The 18,642-nt window shown below is 43.8% G+C and overlaps 1 protein-coding gene across 1 annotated transcript in view; it reads right to left on the bottom strand.

Annotated features, from left to right (window-relative positions):
• RFT1 (RFT1 homolog) overlaps window positions 1-18,642 on the bottom strand; it is a 56,086-nt gene that overhangs the window by 3,619 nt on the left and 33,825 nt on the right. The window contains exons 7-11 of the mRNA XM_007107166.3: window positions 14,937-15,015; window positions 10,271-10,321; window positions 9,423-9,553; window positions 8,157-8,301; window positions 2,664-2,769 (exon numbers count right to left, since the gene is read on the bottom strand). Coding sequence (XP_007107228.1) covers window positions 2,664-2,769; window positions 8,157-8,301; window positions 9,423-9,553; window positions 10,271-10,321; window positions 14,937-15,015 — 512 coding nt within the window. The remainder of the gene's footprint in view (window positions 1-2,663; window positions 2,770-8,156; window positions 8,302-9,422; window positions 9,554-10,270; window positions 10,322-14,936; window positions 15,016-18,642) is intronic.

Genomic DNA, 18,642 nt, shown 5'->3' with positions numbered 1-18,642 from the left:
GCCTGCGGGCCCGGAGCCTGTGCCCCGCAACGGGAGAGGCCACAACAGTGAGAGGTCCGCGTACCACAAAAAAAAAAAAAAAAAAAAAAAAAAAGAAAAAAGAAAGAAAAAAAAAAGAAATGCCTGTTAGAGAGTAGATGCTCAAAAAGTATCTGTCAAATGAACAAAAGAAAATGAGATATCCTTAACAAAACACAACAAAAATCCTTCAGAGTAGCATAATGTAAATACCATCAATTTTATGCTATACATATTATGAGGTTATTAACAAAAAAGCAACTTGCAGTTCAATGGACATTCTAATATTTCACATCCAACCAAATCCCCTATTTTTATTTAGAAAAACACTGATTAACCTGTAGGTAGTTAACTAAAAGCCATGATTTCATCAGTATATATTTTTCAATTCAGAATCTGAAATATACAAGGTAAATCAATCAAAACACTTAACTAAGCTTCTCAGTTCTACTATAAAAATTCTTACTACCGTTTTATGTCTGGCTAAATTCATAGAGAGGGAAAAATTGCTGGGGTCTGTGATGAGCCCAGGTGCTCCCTGTGTTCAGACAGGACTGAAGGTTGGGGCCAGGGGCCCAGACAGAAAGGGGGCTGCTATGTTTAATACAAACCTGAAGACCATGCTTAAAGGCACACACATTTTACTCTTAGGGGAAGTGAGTTACTTCAGATGAGAACAAGGCCCTGTCTTTTCTCTATGTTTACTACTAATACCATGAAAATAATTTTCCAGATTTTAATATACTGTCCGGATCCCATTACTACAAATAACTTAAAAAGTTGCTTTCTTTGGGTCAATGCAATGTAAGAGAAACCAAAGCAACTGGCCACTGTCTATATTCCCTCATGATTTGTTGCAAGATATATATTTTTAATGTTTTAATCAGGCTTAGTGTTGATTCTCCCCCTCAACACTAATGCTGAAATTGTTATAACAAAATTCCCTTCAAAGAGATAGATTCTTAGTCCAGAACTCTTTCCACTACACCTCAGTGCCTCATTTAGTATGTTTTAAATTATATTTTTAAATTATTTCATGTTAGAAGCACCTTTCAAGTAAAAACACAGTGCTTTCAAAATTAAACTTAGAGAACATTTTATCCACTAAAAAAAAAAAAAAGATAGACTCAAAGCGGTTTATAGCTATAAATTTAACTGTCTGAAGTAAAAACCATGTCTAGACCACCATTTGAAAACTATGGGTTGTGACCTAAAAGTAGGCTAGGAAATCAATTTAGTGGGTCATGACATGGCAGTTTAAAGAATGAAATAGAACAGAATTAAAAACCATCAGTTTGTCCTGTGCGTAACTGGGGTACTTGTTGCTTCATGGAAGCTTCCTTTCAGTCACACCCAAATATGCACTGGGTCACAGTGTTCAATGCAGTTTTCACTCTGAAAGCTGGTCTGAGCCAGCAGTTCCTAAGGCCCTTGCTATCTATCATCAGCAATCTCCTGGAGCTGAGCAATAAAAGACTCCTTGGTCTAAGTTCCTAAAATTCCAGTTCAGCTGGTATGGGAGGGGGCCAGAACTTCTGAGCAGTCTGGGCTGGGACCACTGCCCTAGACTCCAGTTCTCAACTACGGTGTAGCATACAAGGTCACCAAGCCTTTGTGAGACAGGCTCCAGTGGGAAGCAGACAGAGGCTGCTCTGAATGAGAGGAAGGGTTCGCCAACTCTCAGTACTTTTTTCCCATCCTACCCCCGCACTGGGACTCTGAGGTGTTTCAACGGCACTCAGGGCACTACAGAGGCAGCATGAAATCCCCGAGGGACCCAGACCTCAAGGGGCAAAGGGATAAAGAGGGCCACTCGCCCCATTACCTACACCCACCCCTTCTCTCTTCTTCCTCTCCCTTCTTTGTCCCTATCAGTTTTATCCTTCTCCTCAACTGCACTCTGCAGTGATGTCTTCAGATACCACCTTGCTAATTTTGGCATCTGGGACACAGGAGATCAATGATCCTAGTGTGGGTCAGAGGCTCTTACCAGGAGTTCATGTCAGAATCATTGAGGAGTTTTAAAAAAATATCCACATGCTCAGGGCCTGCCGATTCTGTAGGCGTGGTAGGAGAGAGAGTGGTGGGAGTAGGGTGGACAGGAATCTGCATTTCTAACAAGCTCCATGGGGCACTGTGACTCATAACCAGTGTTAAAAACTACTGCTTGAAATTCCAGGCCAGAGGTCCTGACCTGGGGGTCAATGGATGGGAAAAAATGTGGTAAAACTTGTATGTGCACTTGGGCCTTTCTCTGAGGAGAGGTGCCACAGATCCCTGAGATTCTGCAAGACCTACAAATCAGATTCTATAGATCTGCATCTTGAAGAAGCTCCTTGGTAAACCATCGGAGCACTGGGCAAGGAGGTGGGTGGAGGAGTGGATCTTGTCTGGTGCCTGCCTCTGCCACCTGGACTAACACAACCCTTCAGGGCCCAGGCTTCTCCCTTCACAAAGGGAGGTGAGGAGCAGTTGCTGCCCCCAGCCCTACTGTGGGGAGGACTTACTGAATGGTGCCTGAGGAAGGCACCACAATCCTGGTTCTAAAAGAGCCTTCTGTAAATGCATGTTCAGAATGAAAAGAAAGAAGTTACTTCATTTTGGCTGAAGGCCATAATTAAAGGTGTATCTTTAAGGTTACCTACCTGTCGACCTCCTCTTTGCTCATGGCAGCAAATGTGAAACATTCGGTCACTCCATTGATGGCAAGCAGGAGGACGTAAAGACAATAGGCACGCAGCAGGACAGGACCTGTAAGGAAACAACCCACCGAGACTCCAGAGCCCAAACGGGAGGCCCACGTGCACACTCACTTCGGCTGGTTGGTCAGAGAACACCAGAGCTGGGTCATGAGCCCTGCTGATGTCATCAGTGGGCAGACACATGCTTGAGCCTATGGTCTTAACTATCTGGAAGGACTCCCAGCATTCTACAGTATTGACTAAAATAAACAGCTAAATACAAAAGGACAATTAGGAATAAATGTACAGATCTCTTGCCTAACAACTAAAAGCTTATCTGGCCAGCAAGCAAATCTCACTTTTTAAATCAGCATGAAGAAGCCTGCTAGTTTGAGCACTTGGGGACACTAGTGGCCCTGCATGCTAAGAGAAACTCAGTTGAGGAGGCCCTGAAGAAGCCCAGGGCTCAGGAGCAGCAGGAAACTACAGAGATAGAACACCCACAACTCTTTAGGGAGAATCAGAGCCTGCAAGGTTATTTTCTCCTAAAACAAAGTGATGTGGTTCTGTAGCTAACTAACAAGCTTTGGGAAGATCTGCTAACAAAAAATCGGGAGCCTTAAAATGAAATTGATCCCCCCCTTTTTTTTCCCCTGGCCACGCTGTGCAGCTTGCAGGACATTAGTTCCCAACCAGGGATTGAACCTGGGCCCTCAGCAGTGAAAGTGCCAAGTCCTAACCACTGGACCACAAGGGAATTCCCTGATCCCCACTTTTAAGAGGGCCATTACTGAGAGGCAGCCAAGCAGTTTCTAATAAAATAAACATGTACTTAACCCATGATCCAGCAATTCTACTACTAGGTGTACAACCAACAGAAACAAATGCATGTGTTCACAAAAACGTGTACAAAAACATCCATAGCAGTTTTATTCCTAACAGCGCAAAGTGACCATCGACAGGAGAAGGGATAAACAAACTATGGGCCGTCCGCACAAAGAAATACTTCTCAGCAATCAAGGAGAAAAAAAAATACTGATGCATGTAAAAACATGGATGAATCTCAAAAACATTATATTGAGGGAAAGAAGCCGAACATGAAAGTGCCCATGCTATATGATTTCATTTATATGAAATTCTTTTTAAAAGCAATACTAATCTATGGTAACAGAAATCAGAGCAGTGCTTGTCTCTGAGTTGGAGGGGGGCAGTTGACTGGAAAGGGTCCTAAGAGAACTTTCTGGGGTAATAGAAATGTTCTGTATCTTAATCTGGACGTTGGTTACATGCATGTAGATATTTGTCAAAACTCATCAAACTGTGCTCTTTTTTTTTTTTTAACATTTTAAAATTTTATATTTATTTATTTTTGCCTGTGTTGGGTCTTCGTTGCTGCACGCGGGCTTTCTCTAGCTGCGGCGAGAGGGGGCTGCTCTTCGTTGCGGTGCATACGCTTCTCATTGCGGTGGCTTCTCTTGTTGCAGAGCACGGGCTCTAGGTGCGCGGGTTTCAGTAGTTGTGGAACGTGGGCTCAGTAGTTGTGGTGCACAGGCTTAGTTGCTCCACGGCATGTGGGATCTTCCCGGACCAGGGCTCGAACCTATGTCCCCTGCATTGGCAGGCAGATTCTTAACCACTGCGCCACCAGGGAATCCCCCAAACTGTGCTCTTAAGAGGACAGCATTTAAATTTATGTAAATTAGACCTCAATAAAGAAAAAACTTAACTGCTAAAAGAAAAGGGAAAGGCGGGGGGAGTTCCAGAGTCTCAGAATCTGAAACTTATTCATGGCTTATGAAAGCTGCTTAATATGAAACATCCCTGCGTCATGGGGACCCTAAATAGTTTTACGGCCATCAAAAAGGACAAAAGGACTACTAACAGGGCAGCCCTGATGGCCCTCTCTTGGGTTCACATTGTACCGTATCTTGTTGCATTTTATTCCCCAAGTCGCTGCACAAAGTAGCCTGGCCCCCACCCCAGCTGTGGGATGACTCCAGCAAAGGAGGCAGGGACCAGGTTCTGCCCTGCGGTGGCTCGAGGCTATGCTCAGTGTGCTTCCTGCTTCTCTCCATCCTCCTCTCTCTGGCAGAGAGGAGTGGGGCTCCTCTCATAACCTGCACTTCTCACTTGGTAACTGAAAGCTGACGGCATGTGTGAGTCTATTGGAAGGTGGATAGTGAGCTGCTTTGCAATGTGGAGGACACAAAACTCCTGCATGAAATGGTGATTCAAGTAGAAGCGCTTTGAGTCAATTTTGGGGAAAGAGGTTGGAATTGGGGAATTTGTGGATGGAACCTTAAACTACGGACTGAAGTGAGTGGTAGTATGGCTTGGATTATATATCCCTTTCAAAAGTAATCTGAAGTAATTTGAAGTCTAATAGATCTATCTGGATCTATTAGAGTATGATCTATTTGGAAATACGGTCTTTATAAAGATAACCAAGTTAAAATGAGGTCATTAGGATGGGCCCTAATCCATTATGACTGGTGTCCTTATAAAAAAAGGAAATTTGGACGCAGAGACAGACACTCACAGAGGGAAGACAATGTGAAGACACACAGGGAGAAGACAGCCACGTGATAGGAGGAGTTAATGCATTTCCAAGCCAAGGACTGCCGGCCAACACCATTAGCTAGAAGAGGCAAGGAAGGATGCCTACTCTGGAGATGTCAGAGAGAGCACGGCCCTGCTGACACCTGGATTTCAGACTTCTGCCCTCCAGAACTGTGAGACAATCAATTTCTGTTGAAATTAAGCCACCCAGTTTGTGATACATTGTTATCACAGGCTTAGGAAACTAATATTAGGGGATTGAGAAGAAAAAAAGATTTTAAAAAATAAAAGAGAAGACACTGCTTTGGGAAAACAAGTGTTCTCCTTACTTGCTGCAAATAATAAATCCTTCCTTCTCTGGACAAAAAAAAGTAAAAGAAAGGGCAAGAGAGAAACACCTAAGAGATAAACGTGAGAAATCTCAGGGAAGTTCACTGAATGTATTTTTCTTTAGGATGGAAAAGCTAGGTATGAGAAAGACTTCTGAGAAAAGTCTCAGAGCACTTCCAAAGCTCCTAATTATATACAGGGCTAAGCCCAAGTAATGCAAAGCAAAACCACAGTGCCCCACGAAAGCCTGCCTGTGGTGTGTCCAAGTCCTACATTTGGAGACAGCAGCACAGAGGCCTCTGAGAGGCCACTTCAGGTCACAGGTGAGTCCACTTCACAGGTGAGGACAAAGAGCAACACGCAACTGGGGCAACGGAGGACAGCAGCATTGCAAGGTCCACTTTCAAAACTAAGTGGTTGGGCTGAGCCATGGAAAGTTCCCATTCTTTTCTGATTCAGTAAGACTTTCTGGAGAAAGTCAAGTTTTGTGAGGTAGTTTTAAGGGAACAAAAAAGACTATGGTGGGGGGTGGAGAGGGGCAGAGAGCAGCAGTGTTAATGTTTTCTGGCACAGGAAAGGCATTCGGATACGCAGCACTAGTCCGAAGAGTCAGGAGTAGGGCAAGGAGAAAATGGGTGGAGTGCAGACGAGGGAAGGAAAGCCGACAGGCACCCTGGGGAGACAAAATGACCCTCCCAGAAGGCACAGAGAACTGGAAGTTTGGTCAAAATGAAAAGCAGTTGCAATGAGGAGACAAATGCTGGAAGACCTTGCCAGGACAGGGATGCTGATGGAGGCCTGGGCCAGGCAAGAGACGACAAGGGTCCTAAAGATCCTGCAGCGGCTACACCAAACCACACTTCCTTTTCAGAGACTGAGAAACCAGACCATTCTCAAGACTCTTCTCTCTCTGAAGATGAGACAGAGAGGATATCTTTTTGAATCTAAAATTATTAACGACTCTGGGGCTTCCCTGGTGGCGCAGTGGTTGAGAATCCACCTGCCAATGCAGGGGACACAGGTTCGAGCCCTGGTCCGGGAAGATGCAATGTGCCGCAGAGCAACTAAGTCCGTGTGCCACAACTACTGAGGCTGCGCTCCAGAGACCGTGAGCCACAACTACTGAGCCCTCAAGCCACAACTACTGAAGCCCACGTGCCTAGAGCCCGTGCTCTACAACAAGAGCAGCCACTGCAATGAGAAGCCCGAGCACTGCAATGAAGAGTAGCCCCCACTCGCCACAACTAGAGAAAGTCTGCATGCAGCAACGAAGACCCAACACAGCCAAAAATAAAAAATAATAATAAATAAATAAAAAATAAATAGAATTATTAATGACTCTGACATAAACCATCAGAGACAGAATTTATTACCTTAGAAATCAACTAACACCGACCCTTTTAAATTCTCAAGACTGATACCAGCATCTCACTTGAGTAAAAGGACCACACAATGACAATGGTTTATTGATATATCTTCTATGATTAACGAATCCAGCAAGTGAACATTACATGGATGGGACAGCCCTTTCCTCATGGCATTGTCCTGTGGTTGCATTACAAAGGCTGCTCCTTGGTGATTACCTTTCCAAAGGGGCAGAGCTGCTGTGAAATAGCCTGTCTCGCTCTCTGCACACTGACTTGCTAATGGCTTCCTAATGCGGGCCTCCCTGCAGTTGCCTGACCCAGGGAGCTACAAACCACGTCATTGGTTTCATGGCAGGTGTTTCTCCAAACTTAACAACCTTTGCTGTCAAGCAGAAACTCGGCCCTTCTTCCCCTAATACTAAAAGTTTGGGCCTATTATAGTGGAGACTAAAACATGCCAGTGACGTTGTAAAATGGCACTGGAGAAGGACCTTTACATTTGAGATAGGGCAGCACAAAGAAGTCTTTAGGGTTCTTGTCTAGTGACCTGAGGAATTAAAAACATCTTTGCTAAACCCAAGATGAAACACTCCAAATGGATTGCCACCCCACGACCCAGCGCATTTTGAAACTGGTGAAGCTCCCAGGGCCCAGAGATGCTGTGACACCCAGTGGCCTGGGCACCAAGTGTTTCAAAGTTAGACACATTCAATACTTTTCTCCTTCAAAACCCAGGAGTCACTGGATTAAATATACCACTTTATTTGCCGAGATCAATTTCATTCTCTGCAAATGGCTCTGGGTTATCCTTCGGAGGCTTTTATGCATCAGGCCATGAGATTTATGTGGCATTTACTATCTGCAGATGTGTTTAGTACCAAGCGGAGACTCATCAGAGCCTGCTCTCTGCCTTCCTCGCTTACCCCAGAGGGAGCACAGGGAAGCAATCGGCAAAACACATTTTAGGGCTGAGAGGAAAGCCAAGGATTCATAACAACTGCTCCAAGTGAGGCTGCGGGACTGATCGACCTGATGCCAAAGCTCCAATTGCACCCTGAGCTGGTTTGACCTCAGGTGCCCCAGCTACTGGCAATTTTCCCTACACTGACACACGTCAGTCGTGTGTTTGAATTTTGTAAGACTCTTCTAAATATTTCGGTTTGGAAATTAGAACAGATCTGGAAAAACCTCTTGTGCATACCTGATCCTGAGCTAAGCATGGCCCCTCCATAGATGTCCAAAGCCAGTTGAGAATAGGCAAAGCCGAAAACAGAGATGGTCAGGCCGGTGAGCAGGGCCAGCTTTAGCAGGGACTCCAAAACCGCGGCGGCCACAGCAACATCCTCCTTGGGCCGGGGGAGAGGGAAGGAAGTGGGATGAATCATGAGCTAAAGAAAAACTTCACATCTGACTTTCTTCCTTTCCTGTTTTACAGATCACTCTTTCAACTGCTGAGGGCCATCACTGCTTTTCTGTAACCTGGGTTTGTTTCTATGTCAATTAGCAAATGGAGGGAAAAAGACAAAGTGTACCTCCTTAGGCAGTGCAGGGGAGGGTTAGTTTTTAACTCATTTAGGATAAACTATCTCAAATGTTGCCTAGGAAACACTCATTTCCTTCTCTGACATTTATTCTTAAATGGACGAGTTTTTACATTGCTAGCTAGCTTTGTCACCATCCTTCTCCTGACAAACAACTCCAAACCCTGATGTTCCTGGAATCTACACTTAGGAAAACATTCCTAAATCAGTCTGAGAACCAGATTAGCTCATTTTGAGATACTGTGCATAAACTGTATTTTGCAAAATGTCTTCTAAGAGATGTAAGAGGCCAACTTAGCTTGCTTCTAATTCTAAGACAGACATTTTCAATGGTTCTAGGAAAAGGGAAGTTTCTACAACCAAATACTCCTGGATTAAAATCTCTTCTGTTTTTATTGGCCAGAGTATAACAATTCTCAGAGTCAGAATGGAGCTCTGGGCATGTCACAGTCCTTAAGAAGCTAAACAATTGGTGTGGTGAGAGAGACCAAATGTCCGCATGCTTTCCTCCCCGCACCCTCAGTTAGCCTTGACCTGGTCTCTGCATCCTTCAGCTCATCTTTTGTTCTTGAGAATCTGAGGATGGGGGAGGCAACCTCATTCTTACACCTAAGACTAGACCACAGAAGGAGGTCTGTGCTGCACTGGGGACAGCCGCAGAGAGTTCTGAGAGGGCTGGGACAAGAATAAGGTCACAAAGGACAAAGGGTGAAAAAGAAGGGCTGGTCAGGGGGAAAAGGAGAAGCTGTGAAAGAAGAAGTGAGCTCAGGGTCCTGCCATCATTCAGAATGTGATAGAAGAATGAAAACTAGAAGAAAATTTCAGATCTAACAGAGGGGAAAAGATAGCTCCACGTTTCTGTCTGTTTATCCTGCACATAGACAGAGAATTCACTTGGGAGATGGTGACATGAGAACCAAGACTACCTGCTTCTGAAGTGTGGCATCCTTTTCTCTCTCCAGCACCTTAGCAAAGAATATATAAAAACTCTCTTCTATTGGCTGGAAAATTAATCTGGCCACAAGGGAGCCAAGATTATTCACTATATCATACACGCCTACAAAACAAAAAGGAAGAAATAACAATCGTATTGGTTTTTCTATTTGAATATTTTAGCACCATTAAAATTTTTTCTAATTTAATTTTTTAAATTAAACTTTTTGAGATAATTATAGATTCACATGGAGTTGTAAGAAATAAAGAGAGATCCACGTACCCTTTACCCAGTTCCCCAAACAGTAAATTCTTGCAAAACTATAGCACAATATCACAACTGACATGGATACAGTCAAGATACAGAACATTTCCATCACCAGCATTTTTTTTATAAAAGTCATTAATGCCAAGTTGATTTTTTTTTCTATTTTTATTTCCACTACTTTGGGATTATATTCAAAAATAAATGTGAAAAAAATATTAAGACCTATCTAGCCACACAAACATGAAGCAAATCTTTGTGACTGCAATGAGCTCCCTTTTCCCTTAGCACCCTTTGGCCCCCAAAATGAGCACCAGAGCTCTGCAGAAAGCAGGGTAAGGGCAGAGAATCTCAAAAGAGAACTTGCCACCCACGTCAATGAGAGGGGATAGTCAAATATATATTTATAAAGACCTACAATTTTTAATCTTCAGGATTCATTTCTTATAATCTTTTTTTAAAAAACAATCTTCAGGTTCATTTTTTCATTAAGTGTATCAAACTGCAGAGAAAAATATGAGAAAGTGTCTACTAATAGTTCATCTTTAATTAAAACAATACAGAATTTCATCTTACCCTGATCCCCAAAATTTAACACGTTCAAAAATGTCATCACATATCGCTCGCCTGTAAATGGAAAAGCAAAATAATTAGCATTTCAAATGTACAGTATTTTCTTGTTTCCTTTTGTTTTATCGTCTATCATCTCTTCCAGTTGGTAAATACTCTCAAAGGAGAAAAATTAAGTAATCAGTTAAAGACATGTTCCTTGTCCTAATGTTGATTTCAAATAATCTCAAAATAATAACAATTTGGAAAGTGCAGGGGGCTTTACTGACAACAAATTTCCAAACCAGTTAAATTAAAAACAAAACAAAAATCAATAAAACCAGTCTGATAAGCTTTTTAAAAAGTATGAGGAGTTACTAAAATGTTAATGATGAAAATGATTATCTCAAGTTTTCAGAGAGGTCAGATAAACTGAGTGTAAAGTCTGTGAAATGAAAGGTCCATGATTAGGTGCACAGACTCATCAAAAGTTTCCTCTCTGGGTGGATAAAGCTCCGTGGAGGCTGGCAGTTCCCTGGAGCCCAAGTTCACAATTCAAGACAGTCTAATGCTTTCAAGGTGAAGATACCAGCCCGGAGCCCTATTCCCCACCCCCTACTTCCATGAATGTTCTTATTACCTGTGAGTGGAAAGCAATGACCACTATGGAGGTGGAGCACTGAAGAGTGTCCATAACTCTGAAGGGCCTACTCTCACCTCCTAGCAACTTGCTCAAAGAGGAAAGCAATATTAAGAGATGGAAGCAATGTGATCTTAAGTCCCTCTTCAGCCCTTCCCTGCCTACAATCTCCCAGCCACTGCATTTGTGGCGGGGACCTCTGCAAGTCTTCCCAGGCACGGGCCCTCAGGGACTGCACTAGTTCCCATCTGTATCTCTGCCCTGCTCTGATCCATCCTCACCACTAACAGTTCCAGCTTTTGCAAATACAGATCTTAAGTCAATCCCTGCTTTCACAACTTTAAATGGCTCTGTAGTGTTTGCAAAAAGTCCAAGCGCCTTGATTCTGCATTTGCGGTCTTTTATTATTTAATTATTATTATTTTTAAAAAAATTTTTTATTTTATTTATTTATTTTTGGCTGTGTTTGGTCTTCGTTTCTGCGCATGGGCTTTCTCTAGTTGCGGCGAGCGGGGGCTACTCTGTTGCAGTGCGTGGGCTTCTCATTGCAATGGCTTCTCTTATTGCGGAGCATGGGCTCTAGGCGCGCGGGCTTCAGTAGTTGTGGCACGTGGGCTCAGTTCTCTGTAGTGTTTGCAAAAAGTCCAAGCGCCTTGATTCTGCATTTGCGGTCTTTTATTATTTAATTATTATTATTTTTAAAAAAATTTTTTATTTTATTTATTTATTTTTGGCTGTGTTTGGTCTTCGTTTCTGCGCATGGGCTTTCTCTAGTTGCGGCGAGCGGGGGCTACTCTGTTGCAGTGCGTGGGCTTCTCATTGCAATGGCTTCTCTTATTGCGGAGCATGGGCTCTAGGCGCGCGGGCTTCAGTAGTTGTGGCACGTGGGCTCAGTAGTTGTGGCTCGTGGGTTCTAGAGCGCAGGCTCAGTACTTGTGGCACACGGCCTTAGTTGCTCCGCAACACGTGGGATCTTCCCGGACCAGGGTTTGAACCCGTGTCCCCTGCATTGGCAGGTGGATTGTTAACCACTGCGCCACCAGGGAAGCCCTTGAGGCCTTTTATAAACTTACCCCGAGCTATCTTTTTGGCCTCCCTTCACCAACCTCACCCCCACCTCCCACCATCACACCGTCATCCTCTGCTACACCCTACACGGAGGATTTAGCCCCTCCAGCTGCTCTGAGTCAGGCTGGGCCGGTGTTCCCAGCCTCAGCTGTTGGTATTACCACCACCTGAAATGGCTTTTCTTCAGGGGCTTCCCGGGGTTCTGGCACAAAAGGCCTCTCCCTCCCACGTTCTGTGAGCTCCCTGAGGGCAGGAACCATGTCTCAGTCATCTCCGTGCCCCTGGCTGCCTAGCAGAGCTCCAGGAAATGAAACAGCACTCAAGAGATGCCTGGCGAATGAGCTGGCATTTCCAAGTACAGCCCCTCACAGCCCTGTATCAGAGTTAACCACACAAATGCCTGCGTCTCTAGGGAGACAATGAGCTCCTTGAGGCCAAGGACTGTTCCTCATTCATCTGTGTATTCTCAGCACCTGACACACAGTGTTTAGGAAACGTGGGGGCAGAAAGTAACAGCATTTATATACACACACACACACACATACACTATATACACTCACACACATATACTACATACACTCACACATACACACACATACCCATATACTATATACACACACACACAAATACTATATACACTCACACACACACACACACATATACTATATACACGCACACACTCACACACACATACTATATACACTCACATACACACACATATACTATATACACTCACACATACACATATACTATATATACACTCATACACACATACACATCTACTATATACACTCACACATACACATACACATATACTGTATACACACACACACATATACTATATACACTCACACATACACACACATACACATATACTATATACACTCACACACACACACATACACATATACTATATACACTCACACATACACACACACACACACATATACTATATACACTCACACATACACACACACATACACATATACTATATACATTCACACATACACACACACATATACTATATACACTCACACATACACACACATATACTATATACACTCACACATACACACACATACACTATATACACTCACACATACATACACATATACTGTATACACACACATACTGTATACACTCACACATACCCACACATACACTGTATACACTCACACATACACACACATACACATATACTGTATACACTCACACACACACATACATACACATATACTATATACACTCACACACACACACACATACACATATACTATATACACGTACACATACACACACACGTTTTTGCTATAACAATAAATGATTTCAAATTTTTTAGAGCTGTAGTTTTTAGAGAAGATGAATCTCGGTGTCCTTGTCAAGCCCCTTCCTTACTTCACAGCCACAGAGAGGGAGGTCCTGGAAAGTCCCTAAGGGCCCTCTGCCAACCAGGTCAGGACGGCCCAATCATGGAGCAGGCCCAGCTTGGGAGGCTTGAGTGTGTGGCTGACACCTGCCACTGCAAACACGTCTAGCCACTGCAGTCCAGACAACCAACTTAGGGCCACTGCTTGCAACCAACTTAGGACCATTCCTCAACTCATTCAAACTGTCCTTTAAACTTCAGGAGGAAAAAAAGTGCATCTAAGTAACACCCCTTCCCAAAACTCCCTCCATTGTTTTGCCTGTTCTAACAATAATGGGAACTGTCACAATATACAATTTCACTACAGTACTTTTCTTTATCAAAAAATACTTGCTGAATACCTATCATGTGCCAGGCCCGGAAGGGTGCCATGGAGACAGTGGTGAACAGCACACTCGCTGCTCTCAAGAAACTTGGCATTAAGGTACCTTCACTCAGCTTTCCGAAGGCTTCTGACCTTCACTTCCTCCAGAAGCCCTATGAACAGTTTCACTTCTGTAATGGCAGCGTTATGGGCTCAGGCTAGAAACATCCATTTGCAAAGTTCAGGGAGCCCTCAGGCGCCTCCTGGTCCTATCCTTTAACTCACAGATGCGGAAAGTGAGGCTTAGGGGGAGTTACTTCCCTTTGGAAGCATAATGAATAAAATAAAGAAGGTGGAAAAGGAAAAACAACAAGATAATAATAATGATGTTTGTATTAGAATGCTAGAATTATAGGAAACTTTTCTATTTTCCAAAATTCTTGTAATGGGGTTATATTATCTTCATAATTAAAAGATAATTTTTGAAAAGATTTAGAAACACATTCAGTAATAGATATTTAGATGTACAGACACGAAATTTACAGAGAGAAACTACTACCTTCAGCAGCTTATAGCCGCTTCCAATCTCATTCTTTGAACTAAAGCTGGGTATAAATAAACCAATACACATATATAGAAAAATTACGTATACTTTCAGCTCCTGGCTTGCCTTCTGCTTCAGAGCTCTGTCACTGTTAAACTGGAAAGTCCCGAGAAGTTGGAAGGCTGACCAAACTATCCCACAGGTGAATTTTATTGTTAAAGAAAGTAAAATGAGAAAAACACGGTTCTTAAAAAGCACAGAAAAAGAAGTATATAAAAAGTTAGGAAAATAAGATTACAGATAGTTTTCTGTATTTTCCAAACTTTCTGTAATTGATATAATATTTTTATAATACATTTGTTTAAACGCTGTTAACATGGGTTCTGGAGTTAGACTTGGATTCAAATTAAATTGGTCCTCATTCCTGCAGAAGTTATGTAACCTCACTGACCCTCAGTTTCCTCATCCATAATAAATGGGAACAATATCTTTCTTACAAGGCTGTGGGGAGATTTAAATTAGACAACTGAAGTATCAAATTAAATAAATGTTAGTTTCCCTCTCCTTGTTTAAAAAACTCCCATTTCTGAGGGTCCTCTGCCCTGGGGGTTCTAGGCAGCAGGTGGTCTGCATCTAGGCAGTCAGCAGTTCTATGGAATCCCCTGGCTGATACTGCCATTTCCTGACTGCTCAGAGAGACCTTTTACTTACCTTCTGTCAAAATCTGTTTCAAGAAAGACTGTTTGAAGAAACTCCAAGTCAATTTAGCCTCTTCCCAATTTACAAAAGCCTAGAAGAAAAAACAAAACAAACAAAAACTCCAGGTATTCCAAGTCTAAGAATACAATAATACTACATGAGAGGCAAACTCAGTTTGGTCTCTAAATCCCAATTGGATAGTCCCCCACTAATTTTTCATTTACTGCTAAGCACACAGAAGACATCCAATGAATACTGGCAAAGAACTTACATTCCTAAATGTGAAGACAAAGTCTCTGGGTGGAAGAGCCTCCCTATGGGGCCTGCCCAAGGTTAATTCACTGAGACCCCTAAAGAATTGTGCTGTCCCCTTGCTGCTGCCCAGAGAGTAAGCTGACCACATGGAACACACACAGCTCACAGTCAGTTCTTTCCTTAAAAGACGTCTGAAGCATGACAAGCTGCAGGACAAATTCTGCTCAATGTACATCTTAGTGCTCTATTTAGCCAGCCAGGGTCCCTTTACAGAAAGCATATGAGCTTGGCTTGTATATTTCAAAAGAAAGTAAGGCCTTCCAGGTCAGTTAAACCACATAGATTTGGAACGACAAAGAAAAGGAAAACAAAAACAAAAAACAAACTTCTGATATGGCTCTTCTAAAACTCTCAGGGGGAGCACCAAACTGCCCATTTCCTAGGGACAAGGAGGGTAAGAAGGAAGCAAATGCTTAGGAAGGGCAGAGGTCAGCCTGTAAGAGACAGGTAGCCTCAAAGCCAGAGAGCTGACCACAAAATGCAGGAGAAGGGCAAGCTAGCTGGACATGACTTCTTTTTTTCTACTTCCTCCCAGTTCCTTCTAGGGGCCCCTCCTCAAACATGAAGGCATCCTGGGATTCCAGAATATTCAGTTTAGGTGTTAGGTTCTTATTCTCATGGTACCTGCATTTTGGAAAGTTCTTATTAACTCAGTTGATGACTTTTGAAAGGTGGGATTTCAGGGGGCTATTTAGGAGGAGAGGGGTGAATCACAAGGCCAAGGCCCCCCCACCTCTCTAAAAGGTCGATTTTAGCTATGGAAGCTGGCCCAAAGGCAGGTGTAGAACCTGTCCCAGTCACATTGGGCCCCTGCTCTTGGCCCAAAGCCCATCTGTGTAGAAATATAATGCATGCCATATATATGATTTTAAATTTTCTAGCAGCCTACAGTGAATAGTAAAAAGAAACAGGTAGAATTCATTTTAATATATTTGATTTGATCCCAAATATTATCAGTGCAACATGAAAAGAAATATTAGAAGCATTTCATATTTTTTATATTAATTCTTTGAAATCCAGTGTGTATTGAGTGCACTTAACAGCTCATCTCAATTCCAAATGCTCTGTAGCCACATTGCCCCATCCACATTACCATTTAGGACAGGGCAGGTCTAGAGTACCCTTTGAAAGCAAGGGTCATTTCCAGTCCTCAAATCTCCTCACCCTTTGGTTTCAGAACCTTTCTTCCAGATTTGGAGGACAGTTCTGAATCCTGCCAAACCACACTGACTTCAGTGCATCATTGGACCTGGAGCCGAATGCCAGGGGTAGCTCTAGTCCAGGAGGAAATTTTCCTCAGTGAGAAGGAAATTGGGCATTTCCTTTCCCCAGAACAAAGAGCGCCAGACCTCCCTATACCACTAGGGGGCACTGTGGACCATGTCATCCTCGTACACCGATCCTGCCCATAGTTGGCTTCGGGGAAGCCTGTGTACAGCACCTTCTCTCTCTCACACTCTGCCCCCTCCATGCCAGGTGGTCCTCTGGAGGTGGCGAGGGGTGTGATCAGCAAAGCAGTAACTGTGCTCTTTTCAAAGGAACAGTTACAGCGGGCCCACAAGGCTTTTGTGAAGCCTACTTGCTGTTAGGCTGTGAATTGATTTGGGAAGGTGGCTTAGCTCTTTAAAAAAATAAATAAAAAGTTCTTTAGGAGAGTGAAATCATGACAGTGCATCTGATCTTCAAGCTTATACTTGAGCATTCCTTTCTCCTAATGCCTTCAATTTAAATGGACCCATGGTTTGGAAGGAATGGCCACACCGCTTACTAACTCCAAAATGCTCATTAAGGACACAGAGGCAGGAAGTCTGATCAGAGATTGGGTTTCTTCTCAGAGGCACCTGCTAAGTGGTAGAAAAAGAAGCACTCTTTGGGCTTTTACCATTCTGTTCTGAATGGATTTGTCACTTGGGAAGGTCAAAAGAGGCCTCTTCCCCAAGAGCTAGGTTGGTATTGCTGAGCTGGTCTACAGGCTGTGAATTTCTCCAGAATCCCATGACCAACAAGCCATTCCACTGCCTCCCGGTACTGATGGAGAAACTGAGGTACAGATGGGGAAAGGTGATGGGCAGTACCTCCGGAGAAGGTCTGGAATCAGAACTCAGGGGCTCATTGTGCTTTAACCTGAGTCACTCTTCCACTTCCCAAACTCTTCTGACTCAGAATGGTCCAACCAGCTGCATCTTTACCACACGGACAAGAGTCACCAGGGCCACGGTCCTGTCCCCTGCCCTCCATCACCTCCACACCCCACACAGCACTTATTCCTCTCCCTCTCGCTCCAGGGCTATCGACTGCCCTGGCTTCGCTTCCACCTGCCCTCCACTGTCCTCATCACTTGAAAAGTGATAGATGATTGCCGCTGCCTCCTCCTGGTCTTCTTCCAACCTTTTCTCTCCTCACGGTAGGGTTCAGGCTTTGGATTCAAGCTCAGAGACTGGGGCTCAAACTACAGCTCTTGACTTTTTGTTGTTGTTTACTTTGGCTGCGCTGGGTCTTAGTTGCAGCACAAGGGATCATTGTTGTGGCATGACGGCTTCTTCTGAGTTGCAGCATGCATGCGAGATCTAGTTCCCCAACCAGGGATTGAACCCAGGTCCCCTGCATTGGGAGCATGGAGTCTCACCCACTGGACCCAGGGGTGAGATTGGGGAAGTCCCATTCCTTACCCTTTTTTTTCTTTTTTTTTTTTGGCTGGGCCACAGCGGCATGTGGGATTTTAGTTCCCGTGCCCCCTGCAGTGGAAGCGCAGAGTCCTAACCACTGGACCTCCAGAGAATTCCCTACAGCTCCTGACTTACAGACTACGAAGGCCATGGGCAAAATACTTAACTTTGCTAAGCCTCAGTTTTCTCACCTACAAAGTGGGATAAGAAGTCCTATCTCCTGGAGCTGGTATGAGCATTGAATGAGAGAAAACTAGATATGATAAATCTGTAACAGATGGTAAGTTTCTCAACACAAGCAATTAGACCATGGTACTGTTCAAAAACGTTTCATTAGGCTCCACTGCCCTTGAATTGCACTCGGCAGCACTGAGGCCATTTCTACCCGGCTCTAGACCAGCAAACCATCACCTCCTTCCCCCTCTTACTTCCTCACCTCTCCCCTCCCCAGCTGTCCAACCAACCTAAGGACCCAGTCATCTCTGCAATCCCAATTCAACACGGTGATGGGCACATAACAGGCCCTGAGCAAATGTTCTTCCTTCCTACAGCCACGAATGCTCATTTCTACCACACGTGCACATTCGCCTCTGCCCGCCCAGGAATCAAGGCCCGGCTCAAAAGCAGCTTCCTCCATGAAGCCTTCCTTGATGCTTGCAGATGGAATTCATCAGTTCTTTGTGCTTCTGTCTTGTTAACACTAGACACACAGTGTAGTTAGCAGAGTACACATGTTA

This window comes from Physeter macrocephalus, chromosome 18, assembly GCF_002837175.3.
Source record: "Physeter macrocephalus isolate SW-GA chromosome 18, ASM283717v5, whole genome shotgun sequence".
Taxonomy (NCBI): Eukaryota; Metazoa; Chordata; class Mammalia; order Artiodactyla; family Physeteridae; genus Physeter; species Physeter macrocephalus.
Note: the sequence above shows the minus strand (reverse complement) of the source record. Positions and strands in the feature narration are given on the sequence as shown.